Raw genomic sequence first — 23,068 nt, forward strand, 5'->3', positions numbered from 1 at the left:
CAGCACCACCTGGTGACTGACGAAAGCCAGGCTGGGGGGTAGAATCAGCCAGAACTCTCCGCAAAAACAAAGGAGAAAACTGATGACTTCTAAAATAATTTTATTTAAAAAAACAAATCTTTTATTACAATTTGTCTCAAATCCAGTTTTTTTTGCACATTTGTTCACATTGACAAGAGTTACAGCCGTGGGATAATCAGCCGCTAACCAGGCTTAACCAGGTTAGCGGGTCGTCACCAGTAATTAACCAAATTAACCAGTCAATAGTGGCAGTTAACAAAATGAATGAATCAATACTGGGTATCAGCCTAACTAACTAATACTGAAGGTTAACCAAACTAACCCTGCAATACCGAGGATTAACTAGCTGATAACCAGATTAGCCGTTCTTAGCCCAGGATTAACTGTCAGTACGAGGGAGAGATCATTAACTGAAAGAGTGATCCACTATCGGAATCTGACAAAATTAAATATCAGAAGGGAACCCCCTCACAGGCAGAGAGGGAGGATGGTGGGGGGGAAACGGGGACGCCACTTATTCCGTATACAGATTTAAATAAATAAATAAAGCAATCAGGGAAACAGAGTTTGTTTCTCTCGCAAACAACTCCCTGTAACCAGCAACACAAACTTCCAGCTCCCAGCTACAGCTTAAATCCATAAACCTCCATCCTGGAGCTGCACCCAGCTTTATATAGGAGCACCCTCAACTCCCATGGGTGCCACTCTCTGAGCATCCACTCAACTCCCATGGGTGCCACTCTCTGAGCATCCACTCAACTCCCATGGGTGCCATTCTCTGAGTTCCCAAACAACTCCCATGGGTGCCATTCTCCGATCACCCACTCCCATGGGTGCCATTCTCCAATCACCCACTCCACACCCATGGGTGCTATTCTCTAAGCGCCCACTCAACTCCCATGGGTGCCATTCTCTGATTACCCACTCTAAACTCCCATGGGTGCCACTCTCTGGCTGTGACACGGGTTACGCTGGCCAAATGATTTGCCAGCCTCAGCCAGGTCCTTTGTGGTTCGACACAGTGAGGGGGAACCCAACTGAGAGGGAGATGGGTCCAATCAGCCAAGGCAGCAGCACCCATGGAACCCAGCACCCATGGGACTTAGAAACCAAGCAGCCCACATTCACCAAGTGACTGAACACACTGCGTTCTCCCACTCGAGGTTGGGATTTCTCCTTTCTCTCCACTTTAATTGACTTGTTCCCAGTCTCTGGGCTCTGCCCAGAAGCTTAGGACCAGGAGGAGGCCATTCAGCCCTTCGAACCTGCTCCACCCCCCTTAGTAAGATCACAGCTGATCTAAGTTCACTTTCCTGCTTTCTCTCCGTACTCGAACAGTCCCTCAACTCCACTTCTCCACTGTTCCTCCATCAGCCTCTCACTCAATAAAAAACCAAACAAATCTCAGCTTGAAACCTCCAAACAGGAAGCAAATCCCAGGCGTCCTGCACCCTCCCTGGAAGAACATGCAGTGATTGTAGAAACGAACCCAGGGATTGCCGGAGTAAAGGATAAAAAGGGGTTTGCAAGCGGAGATACTGGATACAAGAACAAACAAATCCGTGTTGAACCTGTCCACATCGCGGCTCAGACCTCAGCCGAGGCAATGGCTGAGATTCCGGGCACTCAGCCATTGATAAGAATACCAGATCCCACCCCCCCCCCCCAGAGTGAGAGATTACCAGACTGAGGGGTCAGATCATTTGGAGCAAAGTTGGATTTGATCGTGATGGAGGTGTTCAAAGTGGTGAGGGGGGGCGGGGGGGCAGACAGGTCACAGGCCTGAGGTCCCATCATTTAATGACCGAGGGAAACGAGGAGAAATTTCTCCACACCAAGATCTGGGAGTCACTCCCCGAAAGGACACTGGGATCAGATTCCATCTGAAAAGGCAAAAATTTGGACATTTGAAAAGGAATAAATCGCAGGATCACGGAGAAAAAAGTGATGGGATTGGATATCTCCTTCAAAGAGATAGCATGGCCTTTGCGGGTTGAATGGCCACCTCAGCTAATGGTTAACTGGTTAGAGGAGAACCGGTCAGAGAGGAAACTCCAGCCCCTCACGCAGGAGGGAGGCCCATCTTTGAGAGCAGACACCCAGTCTGAGTGGGGGGGTGGGGGGGGCGGGGGGGCCACTGAGAGCAACGGCCAAAACTGGGACTATACACAAATCCCAAAGTCCATGACCAGGTAAGTTGGGGGGGGGGGGGGGGGGGCGGTGTGTGTGTTGGGGGGGGGGGGGCGGTGGGGGGGTACTTACAGCAGCGAGCTGGGCTCCCGGCCCCCATTCAAATATTTTAAAAGCTGCAAAACTCCCTGTAAATGGTTCTCTGAAACCAAAGAAATAGAGAGAGTGAAACCAATCTTCCAATCAGAAGGCGGTCAAAGGACTGGCCATTCACCCCATTAATCCCCCCCCTCCCATTAACTCACCCCCCCCCCATTAACCCCCCCCATCAACCCCATCTCCCATTAACCCCCTCCCGCCCTCAGTTCATCCCCTGAATTTTAACCGGTTTGAATCCAGACTGGTTTGGGAAACGGAATGGTGAGTAAAGCTCCGCTATTTCACTCCCTGAAGGACATTCGTCAACCAGATGGGTTTTTTTTTAAAAACAACAGTCGATCGTTTCCTGGTGACGCAATTCATTCCAGATTTTATCCATCAAATTTAACCTCCACCAGCTGCCAGTGCCGGGATTTGGAGCCACGTGCCCCGGTTCACTGGCCCAGCGACACTGTCACTAATCCTCAGGCTCCTTTATCACCCCAGGACATCTGGTCCCCAACTGTAACCTGTGACCCCCCCCAACTCTGCCCCCCCACCAACCTGTGACCCCCCCCAACTCTGCCCCCCCAAACCTGTGCACCCCCCCCCCAATGAACACCACCCCCCCCAACCCTCTCGCCATTGGTCACCCAATACATCAATCATTGCAGAACATTGCCTTCCATTGGCCAATTGGAAAGCCTTTTTGGAAACGCTAACTGCCAGATAAACATTCCCAATATTTTTAAAACTAATAAACACAAGCGTTTGAACAAATTATTTCAGAACCAATCTTTTTCTTAATGCCCTAGTGATTTTTCTCCAGGCCAACATTGATTTCCTTGGACAATCTTCACCTGTTAAAAGTATCGGGGGGGGGCAACTGCCAAGAGTTGGCAACTCCAACCAGCTGGGAGGGAAAAGAGATGCCAATTCCTGGCTCGGGTCACTGTCTGTGCAAAGTTTGCACATTCTCCCCGTGTCTGCGTGGGTTTCCTCTGCGCTCCGGTTTCCTCTCACAGTCCATAGATGTGCGGGTTAGGTGGATTGGTGTGGCTAAATTGCCCCCTTAGGGAGACTAGCCCGGTTAAATGCAATAGGGTTATGGGGATAGGGCCTGGGGGGGATTGTGGTGGGTGCGGACTCGATGGGCCGAATGGCCTCCTGTACTGTACGGAGTCTATGATTCGATGACCCTTTCAGATTCCACATTCCTCACACTGACTTTCTCAAGCCCAGCCTTCACTTGTCCAACAAAGCAGCCAAACAGCCTTTGCCTGGGCAAAACTCTGTCCCCAGTCACAAATCAGAGGATATTCCTGGAAGCTGTTACTCTCAGAGAACTGACTCTGTCCCCAGTCACAAATCAGAGGATATTCCTGGAAGCTGTTACTCTCAGAGAGCTGACATCCCCAGCACAGAGCCACATACCCTCCATCAGGGGGCTGACAGCCCCAGCACGGAGCCACACACCTCCATCAGGGGGCTGACAGCCCCAGCATGGAGCCACGCGCCCTCCATCAGGGGGCCCAGCTTAGCCACTCGCACTCTGAAACTCAAAAATGAAACTCATACAATCACAGGTTACATCACAGGAGGAGGTGACGTTCTGCTCTGAGAGGTCACAGAGGATGGGGGACATGGTGATCGAGGGTGGGGAGAGTGAGGAGGGAGAGTGTGCGAGGGTGGGGAGAGTGAGGAGGGAGAGTGAGCGAGGGCGGAGAGAGCGAGGGGGGAGAGTGAGCGAGGGTGGGGACCGCGCGAGGGCGGAGAGAGAGCGAGAGCAGGGAGAGAGTGAGGGTGGAAGGATTGTGGGTAAATCACTGCCAACCAAGAATGAAAACGAGACCACGTTAAAATAAGTTAAATTCTGGAATTTGTTCCCACGGCAATCCCGGCTGCTTCACAGTTTGTGATGGCCCAGGGCTCAGACAGTCACCATCACAGCCAACCGAGTTCAGAACAACGGCAGCAAGGCCCAGGCGCACTCAGTGTATGTTCAAGTAAGATGGGATTGAGTAGTTAAACAAGGTGAAGTCCAGTTTGTACAATTTGTACAGCTTCTTCTGGTAGAAAGGGGAGATGTTCTTGAAAAACTTGGCCGTCATGTCGTGTGTGGTCCGGGACGAGACATTGGGTGAGGGGAACTTGACGTGATGGTCAAGCTCTAGAAGGTCCAGGAGGTAACGGGCGTCGCGCAACAGCGTTTCGTAACGTCCCACCACGTCATAGCGGATCAGGCAGGGGTGACACAGCGAGTAGACCGTCTCCCAGTGCTCGTTGAAAGGCTCCTCCCTCCGCGTTTTGGGGTCCACCAGGTACCAGACAAACTCCTCAAAGGTCACGTCCCCACCGTGCTCCAAAGCCTCGGAGCTGGGGTCTCTCCGGTGTTCCCGAATGATCTTGGTGCCGTAGCGCTTGTGGAAGGCAGTGTTGTATCTGCGAGTGAATTTGTTGCGATAAGCCGACACCAGTCGCTCAAAAGGTTCACGCACAAAGATGAACTTGAGGTAGTTCCTCAGCCGGAAGTTGATCTCAGCGTTGCTGTAGCTGTCCAGTGTGCGGAGGTTGGAGGTCACGTGGGCCTCGCTGGCTGGAATGGACAAGGGATCTCTGTATTTGCCACCTCCAGTCAGGACCATCATGACCCTCTTCCAGTTGGTGCAGGCCACCTTTGGGATGTAGCAGTACAGTAACCCGTGTTGGTCATCAACGATCAGATGTCGCAGGTCGTCAGGGTTAAGGATGTGGCGTTTACGGCTGAGCTTATTGTGGGCGGCACAGTTTTTGTTCAGCATAGTGCGTCGGCGCTGGTGAATCTGCTGGGCATCGGAGCGGGCAAACTGCAACAACACACAAAACACAACAAGCATTACAATTCCCCATCCTCATCACCCCCTGCACTGTCCCCCAAACACTCCCAGGACAGATACAGGGGTTAGATACAGAGTAAAGGTCCCTCTACACTGTCCCCCATCAAACACTCCCAGGACAGGTACAGCACGGGGTTAGATACAGAGTAAAGCTCCCTCTACACTGTCCCCATCAAACACTCCCAGGACAGGTACAGCACGGGGTTAGATACAGAGTAAAGCTCCCTCTACACTGTCCCCCATCAAACACTCCCAGGACAGGTACAGCACGGGGTTAGATACAGAGTAAAGCTCCCTCTACACTGTCCCCCATCAAACACTCCCAGGACAGGTACAGCACGGGGTTAGATACAGAGTAAAGCTCCCTCTACACTGTCCCCATCAAACACTCCCAGGACAGGGACAGCACGGGGTTAGATACAGAGTAAAGCTCCCTCTACACTGTCCCCATCAAACACTCCCAGGACAGGTACAGCACGGGGTTAGATACAGAGTAAAGCTCCCTCTACACTGTCCCCATCAAACACTCCCAGGACAGGTACAGCACGGGGTTAGATACAGAACATAAGAACCAGGAGCAGGAGTCGGCCATCTGGCCCCTCGAGCCTGCTCCGTCACTCAATAAGATCATGGCTGATCTTTTCATGGACTCAGCTCCACTTACCCGCCCGCTCACCATAACCCTTAATTCCTTTACTGTTCAAACATTTATCTAAATGTGCCTTAAAAACATTCAATGAGGGAGCCTCAACTGGGCAGGGAATTCCACAGATTCACAACCCTTTGTGTGAAGAAGTTCCTCCTCAACTCAGCCCTAAATCTGCTCCCCCTTATTTTGAGGCCATGCTCCCTAGTTCTAGTTTCACCTGCCAGTGGAAACAACTTCCCTGCTTCTATCTTATCTATTCCCTTCATAATCTTAAGTGTTTCTATAAGATCTCCGCTCATTCTTCTGAATTCCAATGAGTTTAGCCGCCGTCTACTCAGTCTCTCCTCATAAGCCAACCCTCTCAATGCGAGAATTCTGAGTGATGCAGGCAAACTCAAACCTGCTGGCTTTTCAATTGAAATCCCACATCCCCACTTGCTTGAGTCAGGATGTGAGTGACTTGTGGGGGGTGGGGGGGGCGGGGGGGTCAGGGGCCAGCGGGGGGATGTCCTCCACGAGGTGGTGTTCCCATGTGTCTCCTGCCTTTGCTTTTCTAGATGGTGATAATTTGAAATTTTATGTTCTGATGAATTCAAGATGAAAAACTTCAGCAACATGTCTCTGTTTTTCAGTACTATTAGAAAAAGGTTTCCTGATCTCCTCTCAAATCCTTCGGCAAGTTACTTTAAACACATCCTCCCTGGCTACTGGCCTCTCTACTAAGGGTGGGGTCGAGCGGTGATGGGGGTTTGGCAATGGGGAAATCTTTCTGCATTTGCAAGGTCCAAACCTCTAAGAACCAGGAAGGAGGATTAGATTGGATGCTGTTATATGTTGTCCAGCACAGAAATGACGGGCCAAACAGCCTGCATCTGTGCCGTCATGTTTCATCACACTCAGTGAATACACAGGGACACGCTGAATGGAGCAGCTGTTTTATCCATCCTTGTACGTACATAATCCGTATGGGATGAGGGTTAACAAACCGGATGAGCAAAGTAGTGGAGAATCTCCCTGAACAGAACACCGCACCGTCAACCCGAAAGCTCGCGCTGCCAAATAAAGCTGTTGGACTTTAACCTGGCGTCGTGAGACTGCTTACTGTACAAAAATAAATCGGAACTCGGAGCAGCCTGGAGCCTTACACTGACCAATAACAATGACATGTTACGAGATAGAGCACTCAAAGGAAGCTAAGGGTCAGAATAGACCTTCCTGGATTGTAAACAGGGAGATTAAACCATCATTGTGTATCAACAAGGAAGCTTCAGATAGAGAGTTGCAGCAACATTGGGAAATATTGTTAAGTCAATCTCTTCGCCAGGGTGAGCTCAGCAGAGGAATCCGTTAGCCCGTCTTTATAAAACCACAACCACCTCCCTCAACCCATCAACACTGGCTCATCGACTGACTGCACTCACACTAGGGACACAGCAGACAAGTGTAGCAAGTAATTAGGAAGGCAAATGGCATGTTATTGCAAGGGGATTGGAGTACATGGGAAATAAATCTGGCTGCAATTGTACAGGGTTACTCTTTACAGACTTTTATTCAATCCAAATTCCAATTGAATCCAACTCATTGGCAGGAATTTTACTGGCCTGCCTGCCACGGGAATCGGAGTGGGCCAGGAGTGGAGCGTAGGAAGGGCCGTTGACCTCAGGCGGAATTTTATGGTTTCGGGATGAGCGAGGACGTAAAATCCCACCCACGGTCTCCACAGGAGACAAACAAGACAACAATGTGACAGCCCAAGTATCCCAACTCCCTAAAAATGTCCACAGTCCCAATGGGTCAATCCTAACTATCTCTATAGTTTTCACAGTAACATCGTTGCAGTGTTAATGTAAGCTTACCTGTGACGAATGGATAAACTTTAACTTTTCAATGTCTGGGAATGGAATACAAAGCCTTCTTATTTTCTTTGCCCACATTCTACAAGATGGGAGGATGTGTTTCTATTCAGTGAGCCCATACCCGAGTACAGAGTGCTGAGATTTAGAATTATCCCTTCATCTCATCACCTCCCTTAGTAGAGATTTAAGTGCAATGCCCACTGTGTTTTCCTGTCACCTCCTGCAGGCTAAAGTGGCTACTCAGATTTATTCACAGGTTGACAAGTACACAGAAGCCAAAGTCACAGGAACGATATTAAATAGCATGAAAAGAAACACAAATCAAGAAACAATCCACAAGGGATTAATAGATGGGAAATCTCAGCAGGTCTGGCAGCATCTGTAAGGAGAGAAAAACGCTGATGTTTGGGGTCCAGATGAGCCTTTGTTGACAATAATAAATGACATAAGTAATAATAAATAAAAACAAATATAAACTTTCCAGCATTTTCTCTTTTGGTTTCAGATTCCAGCATCCGCAGTAATTTGCTTTTATCCAGGGATTAAAGGTCCTTTTCAGAAGAAAAGTGATGCTCATCATCATTGGATCATCAGGATGAGATATATACAAATGTAAATTTCAGTTTACATGTGGTCAATATCATTCCCTTTGCCAAAGCCCAACAACTGAAATGGTTTATTATTGTCACATGTATGGGGGTACAGTGAAAAGTATTGTTTCTTGCACACAATACAGACAAAGCAAACTGTTCAGAGAGAAGGAAAGGAGAGGGTGCAGAATGTAGTGTTACAGTCACAGCGAAGGTGTAGAGAAAGATCAACTTAATATAAGGTAAGTCCATTCAAAAGTCTGACAGCAACAGGGAAGAAGCTGCTCTTGAGTCGGTTGGTACGTGACCTCAGGCCTTTGTATTTTTTTCCCGATGGAAGAAGGAGGAAGAGAGAATGTCCGGGGTGCGTGGGGTCCTTAATTATGCTGGCTGCTTTTCTCAGGCAGTGGGAATTAGAGACACTGTCAATGAATGGGAGGCTGGTTTGCCTGATGGATTGGGTTACATTCATCATCTTTTGTAGTTTCTTGCTGTCTCGGACAGAGCAGGAGCCCAGACCAAGCGGTGATACAACCAGAAAGAATGCTTTCCATGGTGCATCTGTAAAAGTTGGCGGGAGTCGTAGCCGACATGCCAAATTTCCCCTGAGTGCAGGTCTGTCCCTGGGAAGCTCTTAGATATCATAACAATTTAGTTTTGCAGCAACAACCAAATAAATATCTTATATTTTTAAGAGGTGATTGCTAACATTCAGATATATGATAGTCTCCTTTGAAAGGACTCCAAGCTCAGGATTCAGAGAGAATACTGAATTATATCCAGCCTTTTGGCTAACTGCAGATGCTAATTGCTTAAGTGAGTTGTTGAGAATATCAGTGCAATCCTTGTTTTAATTGGTTTCAGAACAAATATGGAGAAATTGCTGGCTGGAGAAGCAGCTTTGGTATTGCTCCACTTTGAATGGGATGAGGGAATTCAGAATGTCTTCATTTGTCACAGGGCTGTTCTTTCAAATAGGATTCAAAACTAACCACCTTCTCTATCAGTGCGGATTGACAGTAAGTATTACCAAGAACACACAAGTTCTCCCAGTCAGAGAGTCAGGGAGGTTTACAGCACGGAAACAGGCCCTTCAGCCCAACTTGTCCATGCTGCCTTTTTTGTTAAATCCCTAAGCTAATCCCAATTGCCCGCATTTGGCCCATACCCCTCTATACCCATTGTACCCATGTAACTGTCTAAATGCTTTTTAAAAAATAAAATTGTACCCGCCTCTACTACTGCCTCTGGCAGCTCGTTCCAGACACTCACCACCCTCTGGATGAAAAAATTGCCCCTCTGGACACTTTTGTATCTCTCCCCTCTCACACACAGTCTCCTATACAATGTTAAAGTTCATTTATTAGCTGCAAGCAAACTTACAACAACACTGCAATGAAGTTACTGTGAAATCTCCCGAGTTGCCACATTCCAGCACCTGTTTGGGTCAATGCACCCAACCAGCACATCTTTCAGATTGTGGGAGGAAACTGGAGCACCCGGAGGAAACCCCACTCAGACACGGGACTACGTGTAGACTCCACACATACAGTGACCCAAGCCAGGAATTGAACCCAGGACCCTGGCGCTGTGAGGCAGCAGTGCTAACCATTGTGCCACCATGCCGTCCAATGTACCTCTCACAAGCAGCACTGATGTGGAGATGTGTTGGACTGGGGTAAACACAGTAAGAAGTCTCACAACACCAGGTTAAAGTCCAACAGGTTTATTTGGTAGCAAAAGCCACTAGCTTTCGGAGCGCTGCCCCTTCGTCAGGTGAGTGGGAGTTCTGTTCACAAACAGGATATACACAGACACAAACTCAATTTACAAAATAATGGTTGGAATGCGAGTCTCTACAGGTAATCAAGCCTTCATGACACATGACAACGCAGAGTTGCTGAGCAGAGACTGATAGCCAAGTTCTGTATACATGAGGACGGCCTCAACCAGGATCTTGGGCTCATGTCACACTATCTGTAACCCCCACAACTTGCCTGGGTTTGCAAAATCTCACTAACTGTCCTGTCTGGAGACAATACACATCTTTTCAAACTGTGCTTAACGCTCTCTCCACTCACATTGTCTGTACCTTTAAGACTTGATTACCTGTACAGACTCACATTCCAACCATTATTTTGTAAATTGGGTTTGTGTCTTTATATACCCTGTTTGTAAACAGAACTCCCACTTACCTGATGAAGGAGCAGAGCTCCGAAAGCTAGTGGCTTGTACTACTAAATAAACCTGTTGGATTTTAACCTGGTGTCGTCAGACTACAAGCAGCACTCCCAGATATGTGAATCGATCTTTACCCCGAATGGTTACACGTTCACTCACACAGAAACCTCAAAACATTTGAGCAATTTTGAGATGCTTCTGAGACATTTGACATAAATTTGCTCATGCTCTTGGATGCCAAACTCCTGCTGCCACAAGCAATAGATCAGAACACTGAGAAACACCAACTGCCTTTAATATTTACACAGCAATAAATTACTGCTGGAAATCTGAAAGACAGAAAATCCTGGAAAATCTCAGCTGGTCTGGCAGCGAGTGGGGAGAGAGGAGTTACTGTTTCAGGATAGGATAATCTTTTGTCAGAACTGACCTAATTAAAGGTCATCTTCACCTGAGGGAGTGCCGCACTGTCAGAGGGTCAGTGCTGAGGGAGTGCCGCACTGTCAGAGGGTCAGTGCTGAGGGAGTGCCGCACTGTCAGAGGGTCAGTGCCGAGGGAGTGCCGCACTGTCAGAGGGTCAGTGCTGAGAGAGTGCCGCACTGTCAGAGGGTCAGTGCCGAGGGAGTGCCGCACTGTCAGAGGGTCAGTGCCGAGGGAGTGCCGCACTGTCAGAGGGTCAGTGCTGAGGGAGTGCCGCACTGTCAGAGGGTCAGTGCTGAGGGAGTGCCGCACTGTCAGAGGGTCAGTGCTGAGGGAGTGCCGCACTGTCAGAGGGTCAGTGCTGAGGGAGTGCCGCACTGTCAGAGGGTCAGTGCTGAGGGAGTGCCGCACTGTCAGAGGGTCAGTGCTGAGGGAGTGCCGCACTGTCAGAGGGTCAGTGCTGAGGGAGTGCCGCACTGTCAGAGGGTCAGTGCTGAGGGAGTGCCGCACTGTCAGAGGGTCAGTGCTGAGGGAGTGCCGCACTGTCAGAGGGTCAGTGCTGAGGGAGTGCCGCACTGTGGGATGTTCCGTCTTTCCGGATTAAACTGAGATCAGATCCGCTTTCTGAGTTGAACGTTAATGATACGAATCCACATTGTGAATGACAGCAGGAGAGTTCTCCCGGGTGTGCTGATGTTCTGGTTCTTAATCACAGTCTGTGGGATCTTGCTGTGTGTAAATTCACTGCTGTTTCCCACATTACAAACCTTACAAAAAGGCCACACTTCAAAAACGCTCTGTCGGCTGCCAGGGGCTGGGCGGAATTCTGGGGCTGGAAAAGGTGCTGTTGAAACAGGGATTCCTGTCTAAAAAACTCCTCTAAAATGGAAGAATATCCCCAATTATAATCCAATCACAATGCTGCAATTCTGAAAGATTTGGCCAAAGAGGTTGATGTTAAGCAGCAAGTGAAAGTTGGGGAGGAGGTTGAAGGGAGCTGGTGAGATTTATGGTGGGATTTAGAGAGCTCAGAATCCAGGCAGCTGAAGGCACAGCGCTGAGTGGAGTGGCTAAAATACAGTGCTCAAGAGGCCAGAACCAAGAAATCGCAGAGACGCAAAGAACTCACCATCTCAGACTAGGACCCAGAGACAGCAACCGTATCAGAAAAGATTTTAAATGTGCACAGAGGGCGGAATCTAAAATCTAAATGCGCCATTCAGCCCGGAACAGGAAGAAGTTTCGCAACAACGGGTTAAAATCCGACCAGTTTATTTGGTAGAAGGAGCTTTCGGAACGCTGCTCCTGATGTGAGACTACTTACTGTGGTTACCCCAGTCCAACGCCAGCGTCTCCACATCATTCAATCCAGAAGCCAGCCTGGGTCAGAGTGCACGGGGTCAAGGGGCAACAGGACAGGGCGTCGAACCAGGATAGGATCAGCAAAGTTTGGGGTACTCCGGGGTTTTTGGATAGGGAAGGGGGGAGTGAGTGGTTCGGAGAAGGTTTGAATTCAGTAGTTGAGTTTGGAGGTGCTAAAGGTCACAGATGGGGTGTCGGCTGTAGATGCCGGTCAGCGAGGGAGGAGAGGGCCAGTGTTCCAGGTGTGAGAACTGGCGGCCTTTCCGACGCAGTCGATTTGGGAGGCAGGGTCAGGGGTCATTCTCGGGACAACGAGAACGCGAGCGGTCTGTTCCAGCGGCAGGAGAGGAGGTGGACTTGGCAATGAGAAGACAGGATTTACAATGGGCCCTGTGTGGACAATGACATTAGTCTTCCCAACGTCCCACTGCAATAAACTGCAGCTCCGCACGGTCTGAATGTCTACTGTTAATCAGCACAAGGATGGAGGAGGAACCTGGAACCAGGGCTGGCGAGAAAAGCTGGATTGAATTAATGCTGATTTTGAAAAGCTGTTATGTTGAACCAAGAGCCAAAAATGTTGGGTTAAGCGCAGCTGGAGGGAGGAATCAAGGACATATTAACCAGCTTTTCTTCTGGCAGGTTTTGAAGAGAACATTCGAGTGGAGGTTAAGGACTAATTGAACGCAGGATGAAGTTGATGAAAGACAATCCTCTCTCTCGCTCTGCCCATTGAACCAGGCTGATTCTGTAAACATTACATCTGTAATGTTTTATTGATTCAGAAACCTGGCCAAGGGTCTGTAGCCAACCTTCCAGCTATTCCTGCAGAGATCTCAGATACTTTAATAAATATCCTCCACTGTCACAATAAATCACAGAGACTGAGAGTAATCTATAACAGCTTGCATTTATATAGCACCTTTAACACAGAAAAATATCCCGGGAGGCTTATCAAACAAGGTTTGGCATCCAGATCCCTGGGCAGAATCTCTTGATTCCACTTTCACATTCTTTCTGCCCCAGGTTTTCCCATATCATTCTTCCTTTGCCAATTTTATTTTGCCTACTCATTTAACCATCTCTATCTCGCAGCAGCCTCTGTAGCCTCCTCACAACCCGTTTTCCTAACTATTTTGGCTCCTGCTCTGTCCAAGACTGCAAGACACTTAATTGAGAGTCATGAACAAAGCCCAATCCATCACCCAAACCAGCCTCCCATCCATTGACTCTGTCTACACCTCCCGCTGCCTTGGAAAAGCAGCCGGTATAACTAAGGGCCCCCCACCACACACCCCAGACATTCTCTCTTCCACCTTCTTCCGTCGGGGAAAAAGATACAAGAGTCTGAGGTCCCGTACCGACCGACTCAAGAACAGCTTCTTCCCTGCTGCTGTCAGACTTTTGAATGGACCTACCTCGCATTAAGCTGATCTTTCTCTACACCCTCGCTGTGACTGTAACACTACATTCTCTCATTTCCTTCTCTATGAACGGTATGCTTTGTCTGTAAAGCGTGCAAGAAACAATACTTTTCACTGTATGTGACAATAATAAATCAAATCAAATGTTTGCATCGCAGGAAATTTGGCTACAGTGCCCCTGGGACGAGATGTTTTGCCACGGCAGAGGGGGGCGCCAGTCACTGCCAGCAGCAACATGGCTTCCTGTACCATGCGCACCCCCCACCCCGCTGCCAGGTTTCCAGCGATGGGGGGGAGGGGGATACTTCGCCACGGAAGATTCCACCAGCGAGAATGGCTGGAATGTTCTAGTCTTGGCCCCTTCATCCAAATCATGAATATCAATTGTAAATAAGAACATAAGAACATAAGAAATAGGAGCAGGAGTAGGCCATCTGGCCCTTCGAGCCTGCCCCGCCATTCAATAAGATCATGGCTGATCTGTCGTGGCTCACTTCCACATTCCCGCCCTCTCCCCATAACCCTTAATCCCCTCTCTTATCAAAAACCCATCAACCCGCTTCTTAAAAATATTTAGCGAGGCAGCCTCCACCACTTCAACGGGCAGAGAATTCCAGAGATTCACCACCCTTTGAGTGAAGAAGTTCCTCCTCAACTCCGTTCTAAAACGCCCCCCCTTTATCTTGAGGCTGTGCCCCCTAGTCCTACTGTCTTTTTTGAGCAGGAAGAGTCTCTCCACCTCTATCCTATCCATCCCATTCATCATCTTATACGTCTCAATGAGATCTCCCCTCATTCTTCTAAACTCCAACGAGTACAAGCCTAGTTTATTCAGCCTCTCCTCATAGCTCAACCCCCTCAACTCCGGTATCAGCCTAGTAAACCTCCTCTGCACTCCCTCCAAGGCTAAAATATCCTTGCGCAGGTGCGGCGCCCAAAACTGCACACAGTACTCCAGCTGCGGCCTCACCAATGCCCTATACAGCTGCAGCAAGTCCTCCCTACTTTTATATTCAATCCCCCTCGCTATGAAGGCCAGCATCCCATTCGCCTTCCTGACCACCTGCTGCACCTGCAAGCTGGGTTTTTGCGACTCATGCACAAGGACCCCGAGGTCCCTCTGCACCGTCGCCTGCTGCAGTTTTTCGCCCCGTAAGTAATAGTCCTTCCTACCATTCTTCCTACCAAAGTGGACCACCTCACACTTGCCAACATTAAATTCCATTTGCCATTTCCTGGCCCATTCGCCCAGCCTATCTAGATCCTTCTGCAGACTCTCCACACCCTCCGCACAATTTGCCGTTCCCCCAATCTTGGTGTCATCCGCAAATTTCGACACCCTACACTCGGTTCCCTTCTCCAGATCATCTATATAAATGGTAAAAAGCTGAGGCCCCAGCACCGACCCCTGGGGCACTCCACTAGTCACCATCCGCCAATCCGAATAGCACCCGTTGACCCCCACTCTCTGCCTCCTATTTGACAACCAATCCTCTATCCACGCTAACACCTTACCCCCAACTCCAAGTCCCTCGACCTTCTGCAATAACCTCTTATGAGGTACTTTGTCAAACGCCTTCTGAAAATCCAGAAAGACCACATCCACCGGCTCTCCTCTATCCACCGCCCTAGACACATCCTCATAGAACTCCAGTAAATTTGTCAGACACGACTTCCCTTTAATGAAACCGTGCTGCGTCTGCTCTATCAAGCAATTCCCTTCAAGATGCCTCGCAATTTCCTCCTTAATGACGGATTCTAACATTTTACCTACCACAGACGTTAAACTAACCGGCCTATAATTCCCTGCCTTTTGCCTGGCACCCTTCTTAAACAACGGCGTAACATTAGCCGTTTTCCAATCATCCGGCACTTCCCCAGAATCCAGCGATGTCTGGAAAATAACTACCAAGGCATCCACTATAACCTCCGCCATTTCTTTCAGAACCCTCGGATGCATTCCATCCGGTCCTGGGGACTTGTCCACAATCAGCCCCTCCAGTCTGTCGAGCACCGCCTCTCTAGTAACAGTAATGTCATTAAGACCCTCCAGTCATTAATGTCATTAAGACCACCTTTCCATCGCTAACACCCGGCAAATTATTCACGTCCTCCTCCGTGAAGACAGAAACAAAAAAGTTGTTCAGGACCTTAGCCATATCCCCATCCCCTACCACTAGGTCCCCTTTCTCATCCTCTAAAGGACCAACATTCACCCTAGCCAGCCTCTTCCTTTTTATATATTTATAAAAACTCTTGCTATCCTTTTTTATATTAAGCGCTAGCCCAGCTTCATAGTTTCTCCTACCCTTCTTTATCAACTTCTTCGTCAATCTTTGTTGTTGTCAATCTTTGTTTGTAAATAATTAAGGCCTCAGCACTAATCCCTGTGGCACCCCCACTAATCACAGCTTTCCAATCTAAAGTCACCTTCTGCCCCCTCTCTCTGTCCCCTGTTAGTTAGCCAACCCTCAAACAATGCAAATACATCACTGCCAGCACCACAAACCTTGTGTCTTTACCTTTTATGTGGGACCTTGTCAAATACTTGTTGGAAATCCAAATACACTACATCTACTGGTTCCCCTTTATCCAGCCTGGTTGCTGCATCCACAAAGGAGTCTAACAAGTTTCTCAAACACTGTTCCCCTTTCACAAAGGCATGACGACTCTCCCCAACTCAACTGGGATTTTCTAAACGTCCTGTGGCAGACGTTAGGATAATTAGCCAGCAGCTTCCTTCTATCCCCCTTCTGAAACTGGGACATTAATCCTCTGGCCTCAGGAACAGCTCAAACCGAGCAGGGTGAGTGTGTCCGTCACGGTGACCTCGGAGAGCACGTGACCTCTCGTCCGAGAATTCGGCTAACCTCAGGAAGCGTGTGACTCCCTGACCAATGGGATGGCAGTGGCACCGGAGCACAGTTGGGTCCCGGAGAGCAGGTTATTTTGGTTCCGATGGTGTTTTGCAGTAAATGTTTCTTGTGAATCATCTCTCACTGCTGTAAATAAACACAGTTGATACTTTGCCAGCTGTTTGGATGCCAGGTATTGTGTTATTACCATATCGTTAGATAACAATTTGGGATTTTATATTCTTAATTTTACAATTTCCTTCCTCTCCATTCAGCGATAGTCTCAGGAAGTCCTGACTGTTCCTGGGGGTCTATTCTGTGGTTACCGGGCAAACTCCAGTTCCTCAATACCTCACCGTTCCTTATCATAGCGCAAGAATCTTGGTTAGTTAATGGAGTGTTGTACTCTAGCCCAGCCCGTCCTGCACACACACACACACACACACACACACACACACACACACACTGCCAAGGGGCAGCACAGGGGCATCAATCAGTGTTGGGCTCTTCCGAGCCCAGGGTCTCCCTGTTGCCCCTCCCCGTGGCGAAACCCTGGGGTCACCTCACACATCAAACCCCAGGCTCGTCCAGCTCCCCAACTCCTCCTCACACAGGGGCTGGGGCAACTATTTCAAAATGTGGCATCTCTGAGTCTTGATGTCTGAAACCAAACCCCCCACCACACACTCCCCAGAATCGGTGCAGGCGAGGGGCCCCAGGACAGGAATCTCTGGGGGGGTTCGGGCAGGATTTTACAATCTTGACTGAGTGGGGCCTTAAAACCTCGCCCGGTGTCTCTGAAAGGAGGAGGAGAGGAATCCAACACAGGAACAGCAGGAGACCATTCAGCCCCTCAAGGTTCTTTATTCTGAAAAATGCTGGAGATGCGGATGTCGCTGAAGATTGGCATTTATTGTCCAACCAAAGATCTTTCCTTAAGGGGCATGGGCGCCGCTGGCTGGGCTGGCATTTATTGCCCACCCTGAGCTGCCCATGAGAAGGTGGTGGTGAGCTGCGACCTTAAGCTGCTGCAGTCCACACTCTGTGCGTTGACCGTGCTGTTGAGGGAATTCCAGGATTTTGACCCAGTGACAGTGAAGGAACGGCGACATATTTCCAAGTCAGGATGGTGAGAGGCTTGGAGGGGAACCTGGTTTTCCCAGGTATCTGCTGCTCCTATCCTATCAGATGGCAGAGGTTGTGGGTTTGGAAGGTGCTGCCTGAGAAGCCTGGGGGGGGGGGGGGGTGAGTTGCCGCGGTGCATCTTGTAGATGGTACACACGGCTGTCACTGTGCGCTGGTGGTGGAGGGAGTGGACGTTTGTAGTTTTGATGCCAATGAAGTGGGGCTGCTTTATCCTGAATGGTGTCGAGCTTCTCGAGTGTTGTTGGAGCTGCACCCATCCAGGCAGGTGGGGAGCGTTCCATCACACTCCTGACTTGTGTCCTTGTAGATGATGGCCAGGCTTTGGGGAGTTACTCATCAGCGCAGGATTCCCAGCCTCTGACTTACTCTTGTCGCCAAATTTCCATTCCAAAGTCATCACCAGGCTCCATAAATCAGAAAATAGGCTGTAAAACTCCCAGACAGTAACCAGCAGCCCTCTGACACAAACCAGCAAGAGAGCTGGAGACGCAGCCCAGTCTGGGAACCGCACTTTGGGGAGGAGGCAAAGGAGGAGGTTTATCAAAATGGGAATAAATCTCTGACACGAGATACGTTGTGAGACGGGAGCTGTCCTCTCCTCAGAGCAGAGGCGGGTTTGAGAGGAGATTGTTTGGAACAATTTCTAACGATGAGTGGGATTGACAGGATAGAGGGGGGAGAAACCGAGAGGAGGTTTCATTACCAGAGATTACAGATTTCACATCAAATTGACAATAGCCCTGGATAGAAGTTCTGGCTTGGGATGGGGGGAGTGGTGAAGATGAAACATTTTTATTTTGTGTTTTGAGTTATTACGACCCAGAACTTGCTGACTGAAACGCCAGTGAGAGGAATTTTCCAACAACAGGCAAATCGAGGTCACGAATTTAAAATCATTGGCAAAATAAAAGCAGGAAAATCGGATACTCAGAATAGAAACAGGGATCAGGAACACTTGGATGCAGGAACCCACCGGATCCCGGGACGCGCTGACCCGCTGGATCCTGATTGGTTCAATGGGAAGCAGATTTGAGAGTCACTTTGAAAAGACAAGTGGTGAGCTCCTGGTAAAGGAGGGGGAATTAATGGGGAGGTCTTTCAAGTACAGGTTTGATGGGCTGAATGGTCTCCTCTGCTGCATGTATCTATCCGCAGTGGATTTCCTGATACCCGTCCTCTGGGTGGATTCAGCGAGAGGCAAACCGTGACATGAGCAGCGCAATTTCTCAGTGCTTCAATAAAGTCACAGAGGTTTACAGCAGGGAAACAGGCCCTTCGGCCCAACTTGTCCATGCTGCCCTTTTTTTAAACCTCTAAGCTAGCCCCAGTTGCTAGCATTTGCCCCCTATCCCTCTATACCCATCGTACCCATGTAACTGTCTAAATGTTTTTAAAAGACAAAATTGTACCCGCCTCTACTACTGCCTCTGGCAGCTCGTTCCAGACACTCACCACCCTCTGTGTGAAAAAATTGCCCCTCTGGACACTTCTGTATCTCTCCCCTCTCACCTTAAACCTCTGCCCTCTAGTTTTAGACTCCCCTACCTTTGGGAAAAGATATTGACTATCTCGCTGATCTGTGCCCCTCGTTATTTTATAGACCTCTATAAGATCACCCCTCTACGCTCCAGAGAAAAAAGTCCCAGTCTATCCAGCCTCTCCTTATAACTCAATCCATCAAATCCCGGTAGCATCCTAGTAAATCTTTTCTGCACTCTTTCTGGTTTAATAATATCCTTTCTATAATAGGGTGACCAGAACTGTCCACAGTAAGTGTGGCCTTACCAATGTCTTGTACAACTTTGACAAGTCGTCCCAAAATACTTTGATGATTGTTTAATATTGTCAGCCCCGGGAGACCAGACTGATCTAAAATGTTGGCTTTGAGCAGACACAACGGGTGTGGAATTAACGCCAGCAATGCCAGTCCCATATTCCCATAGTAACAGGGACAGCACCCAGGGATTCCTAAACCACCGCCAGTGAGGCGGAGGTCAGAGAGAGATAGTCGGACTCTGCAGTATCAGTTCCACTTAGACAGAGAGCGCAGGGTTGATTCACGGCCTGGCTGCTCGAGTGTCTGTTGACACAGCTGTTGGGAAAGAAACATTTTTCAACATTTCCCCACAGCCAGAAGATCCGCACAGGGAGAGAGGGGAAGCTCAGACTTTAATACAGGACTCCACCATATTTATACACACACGAAACAATATTGGGCAATTTTCCTTCAGCAGTGTCCGGTGCACCAGGGCAGAGCCCAGCAACTGTCAGGATGTGATCGATGTCGCCCTGCAGTCAACAGGATTAGATCCTGTTGATTATGGGATCATGCTTTGTAATCTATGGGATTGCCTGCAGTTAATGGGATCATGCTGTGTAATTTATGGGATCACACCTTGTAGTTGATGGGATCCAATGTACAGTTGTAAGGATACTAGACCATTAATCCGGAAACTCAGCTAACGTTCTGGGGACCCGGGTTCGAATCCCGCCACGGCAGACGGTGGAATTTGAATTCAATAAAAAAAAAGTCTGGAATTAAGAATCTACTGATGACCCATTGTTGGAAAAACCCATCTGGTTCAGAAACATCCTTTAGGGAAGGAAATCTGCCATCCTTACCTGGTCTGGCCTACATGTGACTCCAGACCCACAGCCAAAGCCAGCGGAGGCTCAGACCATCAATCCCCCATTGCTCAGGGGGGCTGGAGGGGCTAACACCCTCCCGTTGGTCAAATCAGGATAGACCAAGTAATGACAGGACAGTCAGCCTAACCGGCATGGGGGAGGTTCCCGGAAATGATTCTGAGAGGCAGATTAATCGAGCACAGTCAGTGTGGATTTGTTCGGGAAGGTCAGTCTGACTGACTGGATTCCGGTTTTCGATAAGGTGACACGTATGAAGGTCTATGTGGCTAACGTGTTTGGTGTGTGGTCTACAGGAATTGTAGCAAAGTTTTTGATAAAGTCCCACGCAAGCAGGCTGGTCGGTCATTAAAAAAGCTCTTGGGATCCGGGGGAAAGAGGCAAGTTAGATCCAAAATTGGCTCAATGACAGGAAGCCAAGGGTTAGGGATGATTGTGTGACTGGGAAGAGGTTCTTTCCAATGGGATTCCACACGGCGCCAGTGATGTTTTGTTGTACACATCAATACTTTGACTCCAGTGTAGGGAATTTGCAGATTATATGAGAACAAGGCATGTTTCCCACAGCAACACAGAACGCTGTAGACTGCAGGAAGATATCTAGTGACTGACTGGTCAAGTGGGCAGAGAAGAGCAAATGAAATTCAGCCTGGAGAAATGTGAGGTCAATGTGCTGAGGAAGGAGAAACAAGGCAGGAAGGTATCAATAAATGGGAAGATAACACAAGGTGTAGAGGAACAGAGAACCTTGGAGTGAGTGTTCACCGGTCCCTGAAGGTAGCAGATGGAGAGAAGTCCGAGAACTGCAGGGTCAGACTTCCAAAGCAGTGACTGAGGGAGATGTTTGCAACTCCTGAAATCCCAGACATTGCAATGTTGGACAACGGGCCACAGTTTGCCCAAAGGACAGGATCATGGGGATGTGTCTGCCCCCTCAGCTCACCAAGATTTAGCTTTACTATTGGCTGAGGGGAAGAGTGAGTGAGTGCAGTGTAAGCATTGCCGAGGAAGAACGGTGACAAATAACTTCCTCACCCCAGCTCTTCTTCAATTCCATCCAAAATCGTTCCAATCACATGAACTCCTCATACCAAGACCGAGAACTCAACTCCTTACTCTCACTAACACACTCACAAACCGATTTTGAAAAAGGTGAGGGAGAAAGAGGACAAATATTGTTCCCCACAGGACAAACATCACAAAACACACAACATGCCAGATCTCCGAGTCCGACAACCAGTTTCAAGCAGAGACCATATTTGCTGTGGACAGCTGGTAAAACAGACGCCAAACATTCCTACCTCCCCCAGACAGAACATGGTGCAGTCAGACTGAACAGAGGTGCCCTGGTCACCACCCAGAGGGCAGCTTCTTACCCCCAAGGAAGGCCAATCTACCCAGTCCAGGGACGCTGTATTCTTCCATCAGCCCAGATAACAACCTGAACCCGAGTCAGTTCCCAACCCCCTCCTGCCCGATGCAGGTGGAGGGACCTCCCACAGGGCACAAACTCACAGCCTCCTCCAGAAGAGGAGGGAAACTCATGAATCTGCCACAGCGACTGTCGATTGGAGGAAGATGGAGGAAAGAAGAGGGTCTAAGCGTTTAAAACAAGATTAAGGATCACGTCACACCAGAGTTAAAATAGTGGCTTGATCTTCACAATAGAGAAATGGGAATTGGAGACTTGGGGGAGGTGTAGTATAACTAACTAATTAACCGTTAATTCTAATATACTGCGTACATCAACACAGGAAGTGAAGAACATCAGATGATTTACTCTCTTCTGAAATATGTCACAGAGCAGTAAGATGTGTTCCAATAAAACTCCTGCTCTCTAAACCTCTGCAGACTCGTTATACGTCCCGTATTAATCAAACAATAGCACGAATACTCAGAACCTATTTCCATTAGCAGAGGGGTCAATAACCAGAGGTTTAAAATAATTGATGGAAGGATGAGTGGAGCTGAGGAGTGATTATTTCACTCTGAGGGTGAGGAGGGTCTGGAATATACTGCCTGGGAGAGACAGAAACATTTATCACATTTAACAGAACTGGATCAGTTCCACTTTCCCACTTTCTCCCCATGACCCTTAATTCCCCTTGCCTACCAAAAACCTATCTACCCGTGACTTAAATATATTTAGCGAGGTAGCCTCCACCACTTCAACGGGCAGAGAATTCCAGAGATTCACCATCCTTTGAGTGAAGAAGTTCCTCCTCAACTCTGATCTAAACTGCACCCCCCCCTTATCTTGAGGCTGTGCCCTCTAGTCCTGCTATCCTTTCTGAGCGGGAAGAATCTCTCTACCTCTACCCTATCCATCCCCTTCATTATCTTATACGTCTCTATAAGATCCCCCCCTCATCCTTCTAAACTCCAACGAGTACAGACCCAGTCTATTCAATCTCTCTTCATAGTCCAACCTCCTCATCTCCGGTATCAGCCTAGTGAACCTCCTCTGCACTCCCTCCAAGGCCAAAATATCCTTGCGTAAGTGCGGCGACCAAAACTGCACACAGTACTCCAGCTGTGGCCTCACCAGTGCCCTATACAGCTGCGGCCTCACCAGTGCCCTATACAGCTGCAGCAAGACCTCCCTGCTTTTATATTCTATCCCCCTTGCTATAAAGGCCATCATCCCATTTGCCTTCCTGATCACCTGCTGCACCTGCAGGCTGGGTTTTTGCGACTCATGCACAAGGATCCCCAGGTCCCTCTGCACCGTAGCATGCTGCAGCTTTTCGCCCTTTAAGTAGTAATCCCTCCTA

General features: G+C 48.8%; 1 protein-coding gene across 1 annotated transcript in view; it reads right to left on the reverse strand.

Moving 5' to 3' along the window:
- Positions 1–3,650: 3,650 nt before the first annotated feature.
- Positions 3,651–23,068, reverse strand: part of LOC145339279 (carbohydrate sulfotransferase 11) — a 57,247-nt gene continuing 37,829 nt past the window's right edge. The window contains exon 3 of the mRNA XM_080183692.1: positions 3,651–5,135. Coding sequence (XP_080039818.1) covers positions 4,281–5,135 — 855 coding nt within the window. The 3' untranslated portion in view covers positions 3,651–4,280. The remainder of the gene's footprint in view (positions 5,136–23,068) is intronic.

Source organism: Carcharhinus amblyrhynchos, unplaced genomic scaffold (genome assembly GCF_965287045.1).
Source record: "Carcharhinus amblyrhynchos unplaced genomic scaffold, sCarAmb.v2.hapA scaffold_379, whole genome shotgun sequence".
NCBI lineage: Eukaryota > Metazoa > Chordata > Chondrichthyes > Carcharhiniformes > Carcharhinidae > Carcharhinus > Carcharhinus amblyrhynchos.